The following is an 11,810-nucleotide window of genomic DNA, read 5'->3' as shown; positions in this document are numbered from 1 at the left end:
CAACTAGCACATACTTAGCGCTTGCCCCGAAGCGAGGGGGATATGTTTCCAGGTCATTGCCCTCCTCCTCTTTTCTTTGTGTGAGTAGAAAAAAGAGCGCGCGAAGCGCGAGTGCGCAGACCTAACGCCGATTCGCATCGCGACACGAGCTCCGACTCCCAACTTTTGGCAAACATGTTCTTCGAGCTGTGCGGTGGGTTCCTGCTGTTGATTGCGGCTGCCATTATGCTTGGAATGTGGCTAATGCGCGCCGATGCGGACCTCGCGCTTCTCGCCTGTGAAAAGTTCGGCCGTTCGCCAGGTAAGAGCACATCCTGTCAAAATGGAAGTCAGTGCATTGGTTCGACGCGACATCCCGAGTGCGGCGTGTCGGCGCAATTGACAAACAAAAAACCACGAGTACGTGCGTCCCGTTCGGTTGCGTCGTCTTCAGAATTCACGCAAGACGCGAGACAGCGGTTACCGCTGTGTTGTGCGCGACGGGCATTTTGTAACGCAACAGAAGTTGCAGTAGAAGCTCTGCGCGCAGTCGACATAACTGGATGGATGGATGGATGGATAAGGCTGAACCCTTTAAATCGGGCGGTGGTTCAAGCCACCTAGCCATGACTTGTGAAATTGTACTCGTCTTGATTTTAGCCACCAATCAGATAACCTTCGCTTGGTCACTTCTACCCGCTTAAAATCTACTTTACCTTCACTGTCCTTAAACCCTAATGCCTTGGATAAATCAGCCCCGCAGCTTTCCACTGTAGGGTGAAGCCCTTTACAGAAAAGTAACAAGTGTTCAGCCGTTTCCCCCTCTTCTCCGCACGCAACGCACAACGTGTCTCTCAAGGTACCTGACTCTATACGTCTTAGACCGCAAAACTCCCGTCCTGGCCTCAAACAACAAAGAGCTTTCCCTACAATTATCTTATATTTTCTTTGGCAATTTCCTGCTTAAAGATCCTGTATGTTCCCATTGCCGATTTCGTCAGCACTGTTTTCCACAGAGCTCTCTGTTTCTTCAACCTTTTTCTTTACCGATAATTGCTGATTTGCCCCCCTACTGCTGTCCAGATATTTGCTTGTCAATTTTCTAGTTCAACTACAGCCTCCCGAAGGCTCCAGCCAGTGGATGGTGCCCGCAGCTGCCGCAGCCTTATTGGCCCAATATCTATTGGCGTGGGATTTTAAACTGTCTTCGCCGTGCCCTCCGCATACGCCCACTACACCTGTGCCAAGTGTGCTTGTCAATTTTCTAGTTCAACTACAGCCTTTCGAAGGCTCCAGCAAGTGGATGGTGCCCGCAGCTGCCACAGCCTTATTGGCCCAATATCTGTTGGCGTGGGATTTTAAACTGTCTTCGCCGTGCCCTCCGCACACGCCCACTACACCTGTGCCAAGTGTGCTTGTCAATTTTCTAGTTCAACTACAGCCTCCCGAAGGCTCCAGCCAGTGGACGGTGCCCGCAGCTGCTGCAGCCTTATTGGCCCAGTATCTATTGGCGTGGGATTTTAAACTGTCTTCGCCGTGCCCTCCGCACACGCCCACTACACGTACCTGTGCCAAGTGTGGGGAATTTTACTCTGACCGTGGCCACTAGAAAATGGCAAAGGTAGCTTGAAGCTTGCGGTAGCTTTAAGTAAATGGAAGACTAAACAGACAAGACCAACGTTTTGTAGGTATTTTCATTCTGGACTCGCAGATATCGGTACAGCTTATGGGCAGTTTGAACGTTTGCTGTCGTCCACAGATCGCATTAGTTTCTGTGCCTGCCCGACATACGTGGTCTGGGCAATCCTCCTGTAAGGGTTCACATCGAACTCGACGGTGGCGCAAAGACATGGCCTCAGCTGTCAGCCTTTCCAGGCTGCTGTTCGAAACAGAATGGGTGCTTTCAAGAGCGCAGCGGGATATACGGAGCCTCTCTCATGACTGCACCCCACACCATTATGCATGAGAGTGCGTCTGAGGCGGGCGAATTGTACTAGTAACACACGCGCACACACACCGAAAAAAAAAAGTCCTAATAGCTATATGTCTCAAAAGTGTTGGCAAGGCTCATTACTGGTTCCTTAACTGCACCGGTTGACCTTGTTCTTAATCTCTTGCTTCTCCCTTTTCTTGGGTCTGCACAGCTTCTCTGCGAAGCCAGGTGATATGGATCACGGGTGCGTCTGGAGGCATTGGAGAGTGGCTTTCTTTCAAGCTGGCCAAAGTCGGTGCCAACCTCGTCATATCCGGCACTAACGTCGAGAAGCTGCACGCTGTTGGGGATAGGTGCTTAGGTCAGTTTGTATGCTTATTGCCTTGCTCGAAGCGATATGCTTCCATGTTGTGAACAGAAACAAAGCATTATTAGCCTGAACTTTTCGATTCTAATGTCCGCTGAACATTGCATTATGTCCAGAACTTGGCAAACAGAGTGGGTGTGAACTGCTGGTACTGCCTTTCGACTTGGCTGATGTTTCCTGCCATGCTGATCAAGTGAAGGCTGTCGTGGAACGGTTCGGACGAGTAAGCATTGGCAAATGCCCTTTTTCTTTCTTGTAAAACATGTGTGTTGATCAACCATTGGACAATTCTGTTTTGAGCTTTGTAGCTGTCTAAAACGACATAGCACGCCAGTTTAGTGCATGTATCCCCTTGCCCATGATTAATTTCTGCTAAATGGTAACTGTTGCACCATTTCATCTTGAAGCATAAAAAGTTTAAAAGAAACTATTCACCCTGTGAATTTATTGTATTGTTGTCTACATGAGCAGGGAAAGTGTTTGTGACATTTAACTCTTCACTGTAAGGTATACACGGGTGCCTCGTGCCACGAGTGCCATATAAAGTCGAGTGAGTAACTTGGGGGACGGTCACTTTCATGAGCTTAGGTTAAAATATGCAACTCAAATTGAGCACAGCCAGTCTGGCCACAAGTTCAGATAACTGCTCCCTTATCATTCTTGACATATCCTAGCTACCTTGAGCAAACGAGGAAAATTCTGGACTTGACGCCAGGCTAAAAACAGTCAAGGAAAATGGGCCTATACTTAAAACTGTGGTATAGATGTGCTCATACCACAGCTTTCATTTGAAAAAAATTCTTTTGTTAGAAAAATAATGAACCCTGCTATTTCAGTGCTCTGAGAGATGACCTTAAGTGCAGGTTAGAAGGTCCAGTAGGAAAGCCTCTGCCACAGTTATCCTCCTTGTTGATTTCTTCTCAGCGGTATTGTTAGATGAGTGTCCCTTCTGCATTCTTAGGTGGATGTGCTGATCAACAATGCAGGGAAGTGCATTGTCGGAGACTTTGAAGATTACAGTATTGACGAAGACAAGGCCATGTTTGACGTCAACGTGTTTGGTCATGTGTCACTGACTCGTCTAGTTATCGCCCATGCAAAACAAGCACAGAGGAACCTGCATGTTGTCGTCACAAGCAGCATGAGTGGAGTGCAAGGTGTGTTCTGTCACAACATCGCGGCAGAGATAGTGCTGTGGAGGTTGTACTTGTAGCCCACATGTGCTTGGGGAATATGTACACACATCAGCCAATGCTATTTCTCCAAGGCCATATGTGTCTTGAATAATTCTTTATAAGCATTTTTGCTTTGGCTGGTGTGCTGCTCAGGTCCTGAGTATGAGCATCAAACTTTGCAGAGACCCACTAGCAACAGATTTTTCTTTCTTCCTTCCATGCTATACTCCTGCCATGAGACACTGGTGCTTCAGGAAAAGTTACGCAGTGCTTAGCATGGATGTTGTTGTACATCGCTGTCATATATTTTTTCCTGCATTCCTGAACACTTGTGAAGCACTCCTACTGTGTTTGCTATGCTAAAAAAAGTGGAAGGCTTGCAGAATTAGTTTTCAATTGGTCATACCTTGTTTGACGGTCAGCATATCAAAGTGAAGAAAATTGCACCACACGTGCGCGTGCATGTGTTTTTGACTATTATCAGTGAAATTAATATTGCCTAACGGTTTAATACCTGTTAGAAGGAATTTCTGTGAGATGTGCCAATTTTTACTCCTTGTTTATCCTTTTCAAGGAAGCCGTGTAGCTCCAGTGTACGCTGCCGCAAAACATGCAGTGGAGGTGAGCAAATTTTTTTCTTTTCAGTTTGCATCCAAAGCAAAGAACCATAAATATGGATGACTCGGGTCGTGGTCAGTTTTTCTGGAGATTGCACTTTTTCATGTTGTCCGGACAGTGGACAGGGTTCAAATGCCGAGTCCGAAGAGGCCAGTGTTTTTGTTGCATAAATATGGACAGTGATGAGAACAAAATCTCTATTGCCCCAATCATGTTTCTTCTTGTGTATAGAGTGCAGGACGCCAGCAGAAGGGAGTCCGGAAATGCAAATGGCTGAGTGATTCTCAGAATTTGAGGGGTTCATAAAATTTTTAATTTCCATTGCCCACCACTCTGCACAGCAGTTACACATCATTTTCTTCACGATTCATTAGAAGACTCAATTCATCCATGACTTTTCTCGCGGACCTTATGTTCATATTAATAATGCATGGATATTTCTCATCATAGTAGTTCTGGCTGGGGACCTTATTAGAGTTACCAATAGGTTCAACGCGAAAACTGCGAGTTAAATTACTCTTTGCATGTGTCAAGACTTCATTCATTTCATTACATCTTTCTTTATTCATGCCCAGAGTATGTTACACCTGCTGAGTTATTTCTAATAAGAGCTCTTCATACTGACGTTTCAGGGATACTTTGAGAGCCTGATGGTGCAAGGCAAGGTGACTGGAGAGGTAGATGTGACAGTCTTGTGCCTAGGCCCGGTGCTAACTTCAATGACTACAAATGTCCAGGAGGGAAGTGGGGTGAGTGGCATCCTAATCGCATAAACAAGCCAAAGGCAATTGTTGGCGATGCAGTGAGGAAATGGGCAGGATAAAGGCACTGCACACAAGTGTTTTGCCCCATAGCCTAGAGAGAAATGCTTTACCACATATTCTTAAAGGTGCTCTAAAGAGGAATCTGAACTCTTCTTTTTACCGCAGGAACTCTATCTACACGTTCCGGGCATTCTTGGAAATTTTGAATTATTGTCCTGTGTGGCCGGTTGCTCTAATTACATTGGATTAAACGTCTTGGCTCCCGCCTTTCTTTTTTTGAACTCAACGCGGTAGGTAAGAGGAGTCGAGCAACGTGTCGGCCAGTTCCGTGGCGGCTTGCTGCTCTGCCATCGGCGGAGTGATACGTAAATCGGAGTCCACGTGTATTTTTATTTCCATGGGCCTAATTTGTGGCTATATTGTTTGTGACTGAAACTGTTTATTCACAGCAACCTAGAAAAACAAAATAAAAGCGATCGCAAAGCCGCCATTGGACTAGCTGAAAGGCAATCCACACGTTGGTTGACCCCGCCTACCTATAGCATTGAGTTCAAAAAAAGGTGGGAGCCGGGACATTTAATCAGATTTAATTAGGGCAATCGGCTGCACAGGCCAATAATTCGTAGTTTCTAAGAATGCCCGGAACATGTAGATTGAGTTCTCGCAGTAAAAAGACGAGTTCAGAATCCTCTTTAGTGCACCTTTAATTGCACAGTTGCAGCATTCTTTGATGCTTGGTGCACCAAAGAATGCCATGTAAAACATTTTTCTTGACATCGAAAAAGTAATACATTCAAGTTCTGCGCGATAAAAAAAATAATGGTGCAACATGGTTTCAACTTCAAATGTGACGTTGCCACAACTTGGTGTAGGACCAGCTTCCAGAGAAGGTGCCCGGTGTACTGAAGCCAGAGCGCTGCGCTGAGCTGACCTGTGCAGCCATTGCAAACAAGCTCGAGGTTGTTTGGATCTGCGAGAACCCTCTCTTGGTGCTGTTCTACTTGAACCAGTACCTGCCCATCATTTATCGGAGGTAAAACTTGAATACCTTTGGCAGTCCCTGCTTGCAGGTTTTTCTCCAGCAATCGACTACTCCATGGTTAGCTGCTCGTGCATGCATTGCTGCAGCATGCATGTTACTGGCAGATCATTGCTCGTGATGTACAAGCATTTTGGGAAGTGTCGCACGGAGCACATTTTTTTTTTTTTTCAATCATAATTTACATCTTTAATTTTACATCTCTCGGTGTTCATGATCTGAAGTTTTCACTCGCATACCAAAGCTTGACCTGTGTTTATTCCAACAGTATCTGTTCAGTCAGAGCTGCTTTGTCCTTCCGTTCACAGTACAAATTTGGCTTTTTATTCACACGTGGTCAAGGCTCCCAGCGTGTTTACTAACTCGTGCAGTATAGACTAGCCATGAGGAGGACTCGTTTTATAGTCTATTCCTTTTAAGACTATTTTGTCAGGACCACAATAGTTTATCAAGGCTGCCCCCAAAAGCAACTTCTGAGCGTCACAGGTATGTCAAAGTGCCTGCAGTTGCATAGACAGCGAATAAAATGTCCTTACAGGATAATTGCCAAAGGAACATTTATTGCTTTAAGCATGAGAAAGCCCAATGCTGTGGCAACATGAAAAATGAAAAAAGTTCACGTGCATCCTGCCACAAAACTGGATTAGTCCAGTTTTTTTCTATTCCCGCTCTCGATACCTTTATTTCTTTCTTTTGCAGCGACCACTTTGATTTTTTTTTTTTACTGTTCTAACACTTGCAAGGACTTGGAGGGTGTTTCATTGATTATCTGCATGGTACAGGCTCCAGGATGACTATTTTTTTTCTTCTAATCTCTCTTTCCACAGTGTGGCTCTTAACTCTGCAGACAGATGCACAACGCACCTTTCAGTCTGTATCTGACCTTGTCAAATCTTGTCACGGTGTGCTCGTCGCAAGCAGGTGTGCAGGCGTGTGGAAACTCTTTTTGCTCGCAGAATTCATTTTAGAAAAGTGCCTTTGAATGGGAGTCTGCTGAAGATTAAATTGCGAAACAATGTGTGTTTACTTTCCAAACTTTACTAACCCGCATTTAACACCTAGCAATGAATTGGGTCCTGCTACTAAATTAGATGCGTCAGTTCAGGCTTTTCAGAACTTCCAAATGTTGCTTTTTGAGCACAAGTTTGCTTTGCAAATGCGAACACTTGCAACTTGTTCCTCACTGTTTTGCTCGTTTCCTCTCCATTTTACAGGTACATCGTTGTGCGACTGCCATGGAACCGGGTGAAATTGGAACGGAAGAAGACAGAATGAACCGTTCTTTCTTTTTTTCTATGTCTGCACGATCTCTTTGCTCAATTCCTCAGGAAACTGTAATAAAGTTTTCGTTCTGCGTTGGACACTTGTTTCTCATGTGCACTTGACTGGGGTTGGGGATGTAACGGTGGTCTAGCCCATGAACCTTCATCTGCTTGAAAAAAATACAGCTAGGGAAGGCCTTCCCATGTGTAATAAATTAAATTCAGTGCATCCTTAATGGCATTTACATATGACTGGTTACCAGAAGAAATTTAATGCCACAACAAGAGCTCCTCTCGTAGGAATGCATGCTTTTTTTTTTTCCTCCGCAGAAAAACTGTCCAACAAGTTCCGAAAAATGTCTAGTGCAATGTTTTAGCAAAATTACTGCAGCTGGAAACTTTCTGATCAGCAGTGCGCTTTATTGTAATTCTGAATCCTTCACCACAAATGTCTACATTTGCTCTCCAAGTGAGAAAATGTGTTTTTGCTAATGGCAGTGGTGGAACTGCTGCGCCAATTGCGCCAGACTACGCCACATCAGAAATCCTGCTACATGCTGCTACAACATTGATTTCTTGCCTACTTTCGCGCCATGTGTGCGCCAAAACGCCGCTGAATAACTGCCGAGAGCAAAACCGAAATTCACTGTCGCGAAATCGGACATTTGCCGGCCACACAATGTTCAAGACTCTTGCTGATAGGAAGAAAAAGGCGCGAAGAAAGTGTGCATCTTCATCCCTGCTGGTCATCTCTGACGAAGGTCATCGCAGCTCACGAGGCTCCGCCCTGATGGATGAGTGTAGTTTTTGTGCCTCAGAAGTTATTAGCCAGACAATCTGAACGACTTGACTTCTGGCAAAAATTTTTCGAACTCAAGCAAAAAGATGGGGCTCGAAAATATCCCTTATTGGCGGCACTCGTAAAAGCACTTCGGTGCCTCTCGCACAGCAATGCTCATTTGGAGAGGGGCTTCAGTGAAAATCGGTGAGTGCCGAGAGACCGATCGCCCTTTTCAATACGAAGTGTAATTGGGCTTAGGTCTGTAATGACATGTTCCCAGCGTTTCGGCCGAAATCCAGCTGCCATTCCTATGACAACGATTAATCAGAGCAGTGAAAGGATCGCTGAAGTGACAGCTGCAGTGGCTGGATGCAGATGCAGCAGAAGAGACACGTGCAAATGAAGGCTGATGTACCGGACAAGGACACCCAGAAAAGAGGTCAGAATGAAGAGAAGGTACTGGAAAAGATCAGGCTGGCCAGGAATATGACCACCAATGCTGAGCTGCCTTTCGCAAAAGCCGTCAAGACTAAAAATTTTGCAGATGTTGCAAGCCCTTCTGAAGAATGGACAGGAAAAGCTCACAGCGGCACTGTCTGAGCTGGAGTCATCAAGGAAAGAGAAGAAATAGTACCTTAAATTTGCAGTTCTAAGAATGGTATAATTTTTTATACCTTTGTTGCATATCTTGTTATGTCTTCCCTCTGAATAGAAACGTCTTTGTTTTTAGCAAAATCTCCTGTTTGCTTATTTTTGGGGCTTTTTAAAGAAAGAACAGCACTTTAGACTGAATTTGGGCTTGAAGCTTGTTTTTGCATGGCTATGGTCGTCATAAACACCGGAGCAACTGGATGTTCCAGAGATAAAACAAGCCTTCTTTATTATTAAGTGTTTCGAGACATGAAATTTTGCCACGACACAATTTTTTTCTGCTACAAAAGCTCAAATATTTGCTGCAAAATGCCATTTCTCCTGCTACAAAACTTGAAATTGCTGCTACAAACTGCGATTTCTTCTGCTACAAAAGCTGCTACAAGAAGCCAGTTGCCTGTTCCACCACTGTAATAGGCTTCAGCAGATTGCAACTACAATGTCATCTTGGTACATAGTTGATGGGCTGTCATATGGGGTATCACAGTTGGACTACGCAGAAATGGTCTCGAATAATGTGGTTGCTTCAGAACGAATTCTGTCCATCTCCCATGTTGCCTTGACATCGTTTTTATGTGCTACAGTCGCACAACCTGTTCCAATGCTTTCAAAGAGCTTCATTTTAGTTTGTACAAAATGAAACTCAACTGATTCGCTTTAACAAATCAGGTGCCTGGGATGAGGCTGCTCATTCACTCATTCTGTTTAAAGCTGCATTTTAACTGGCGAGAATGAATTGCACAGCACAAAATCAACATGAGAGATTGTTGTGCTGCTTTGTCGGAGAATAGTATTGTGACCTTGCACATCATTAAAATGCTCAGTGTAACCAATTAGTATGGCCAATATGCACTGAGCTGCTGAGCATGACTGCAGTTTCAATCCAGGGCATCGCAGCCACATTACAATGAAGGTTGATTGCTAAAACACCACTGTACTGAAACTTCGGTACGCATTAACCCTTTCAGCTGCCATTTATCATGATTCAAAACAAATATTTCTCTGCCTAAATAGAATATCCAGGGCTCAAGAAAGCCAATTTGATAGTTTTCTAACAAAATACACCAATGGTTAATTTTTTATATGCATGTACAGAATTTTACAAACTGTCAAAATAGTTTGAAACTGTGATATTAAAATACCAGGGCTTCCAGGGATAATCGAATCATTTTCTTTCACCAAGATGCTCACGACTGAAAATCCAGAAAAAAAAAATTGACAGTACTGTAGAGCCCTGCTATGGATAAATTCAAATGTATTAAAATGAAATTGTGGTCCCATTTCGCCTTCCATAGACAACTGTAAATTTTTTTTCATTTATGGTAATTGACATATTTCATAAACAGTTATACAAGTAGGAAAAACTGTCTAGCCATGGAGGCAATGGTTACCGAAGACAGTACAACGGCGTTCTTTGAGATGCGTTCGGGCTCATGAGCTGCGAGGAGAAGCCAACTTTTCGGAGGCCTTGGGGCCGTGAGGCAAAGCGTGTGGAGTGCACATGGACAAAAAAAGTAAAGTTGACTATAAACCCAGATAGAAGACTGCACTGGCTGCCGAGAAACAAAAGACAGTAAAAGTACAGTGAGGAGTAGGGAAAGGAAGAAAAGACATTCGCAATACTGGGCAGCGCGAAGCGTGAGGCAGCGGTCGCAAGAAGCGGAGGCGCGGCAGCTCTGCACTTAAAAAGGCCACAAAAAATTATGCTAAAGGGTCGACAAGAGAGGGTTGGAAGACAATCCTGAGTGTTTGTTTTATAAACGAACCAATTAAATGCGCAAGTGCGCTTCAACGAATCGTCTTGATACTGTTTCTCGAGGTTCAACAGACCCCTGCGATGACAAAACGCCGGCTGTAAGGCACCCAGGGCTGATATGTTTTTGACTCCAGCGCGGATATAGCTCAGCGCTGTCGCGAGCTCGCTTCGGCCTTGCTGGCGTTGCATAATTAAATACGCAAGTGCGCTTCAACGAATCGTCTTGATACTGTTTCTCGAGGTTCAACAGACCCCTGCGATGACAAAATGCCAGCTGTAAGGCACCCTAGGACCGATATGCTTTCAACTCCAGCGCACTTATAGCTCGGCACTGCGCAAGCTCACTTCGGCCTTGCTGGTGTTGCCACACAAAACTCTAAAGAGTGCAAGCATGCTGAGCATTTAGGTACATCACATTTTTCAGAATTACTGTAATTTTGTTCAGCGATGTTTTCTTTGTGAAGTTATAATAGAAGATGAGGTGTCATTTTGAGTTTATTGTAACATTCAGAAAACGGCTCCACCATGTGCCACAGAGTTAGAAGCCATCACGTGTAACGTGCTCTACAGGCAACTTTAGGCCACTATAAAATTGCTAAGCTCCTGCACAATTGTGCAAATTATTGTCGTTAAATCAGGATTTCTTGTAGAATAGTTGTTGGAGCTAGACGTTTTATGTGAAATATGAGCTTTGTAAAATTGTTATCGTGAGTTCTTGAGACAAATATGCACTAATTAAAATTTATGGCCATGAAGTAACGGCAAAGTAACGAGCAGTGCTTTTTTGCCGGTAACGGTAACGCGTTACCGTTACCGGGTGCTAACGCGTTACTTTTTTTTTGCCGAACGAGTAACGTATTTTGTTACTTTTTTTCCGGTAACACCTACAACACTGTTTATACCTCATTATCACAGTTGTTTTTACGACTTAGCACGTCAGACGACTTTTGGTACCATGATCAGAGGACACTTCCTGTGGACATGTTTTCCGCTGCTGAGCCATACAGTGCTTTCGCATTAATAAAGTATGAACAGGATTGTCCACTTCCACCTTGAACGCGGGTCGGTAGGCGATCCTGTGCATGTTTGAAAAAACAACAACGTGGAATTAGCCTATTCTTGCGTCGCCGGACATGTGGAAGTGCGTGGCGCGAAACGACTGCACCAGGTGTCTGCGCATAGGCGACTGGGTGTAGAGAGAGGAACTCGACTGAGACACAGTGGTAAGCATCGTGCCTGCTCTGCCGAAGCGTGATTGGTGGCCCCGAGAGGGACCGTTGAAAAAAAAAAGAAGCTGCCAAAGCAGCTTTGAGTCTTGGCGGGGGTCGAATGGCAGGAAAATGGCCGACTTCACATCGGGTAGTGCCGTGCTATGGCCTCCACGTGTCGCAAGAAGGGGTCACTACAGCGCTGCCTTCCGTTGAGTGACTGCCGCCACATCCACCCGAGGTAAGACTCGGTGAGTTGTAGGGTGAGTTTCCGCCC

The 11,810-nt window shown here is 44.8% G+C and overlaps 1 protein-coding gene across 1 annotated transcript; it reads left to right on the top strand.

Annotated features, from left to right (window-relative positions):
- Positions 1–44: 44 nt before the first annotated feature.
- LOC144120892 (dehydrogenase/reductase SDR family member 7-like) lies at positions 45–7,236 on the top strand. Its single transcript, XM_077653681.1, has 8 exons — positions 45–301; positions 2,124–2,273; positions 2,396–2,502; positions 3,241–3,436; positions 4,029–4,075; positions 4,705–4,821; positions 5,709–5,869; positions 7,090–7,236. Exons 1-8 carry the CDS (start codon positions 175–177, stop codon positions 7,148–7,150), a joined length of 966 nt encoding a protein of 321 aa, XP_077509807.1. The 5' UTR covers positions 45–174; the 3' UTR covers positions 7,151–7,236.
- The last annotated feature ends 4,574 nt before the right edge of the window (positions 7,237–11,810 follow it).

The sequence above is a fragment of the Amblyomma americanum genome, chromosome 2 (genome assembly GCF_052857255.1).
Source record: "Amblyomma americanum isolate KBUSLIRL-KWMA chromosome 2, ASM5285725v1, whole genome shotgun sequence".
NCBI lineage: Eukaryota > Metazoa > Arthropoda > Arachnida > Ixodida > Ixodidae > Amblyomma > Amblyomma americanum.
The sequence above is the reverse complement of the archived record's forward strand: the minus strand, read 5'-3'. Positions and strand labels throughout refer to the sequence as shown.

Coding starts and splice junctions, on each gene's coding strand:
- LOC144120892 (XM_077653681.1), top strand. CDS start 175: ATGTTCTTCGAGCTGTGCGGTGGGTTCCTGCTGTTGATTGCGGCTGCC. Junction 4,822..5,708: donor ATGTCCAGGAGGGAAGTGGG/GTGAGTGGCATC, acceptor AACTTGGTGTAG/GACCAGCTTCCAGAGAAGGT. Junction 5,870..7,089: donor CTGCCCATCATTTATCGGAG/GTAAAACTTGAA, acceptor TCCATTTTACAG/GTACATCGTTGTGCGACTGC.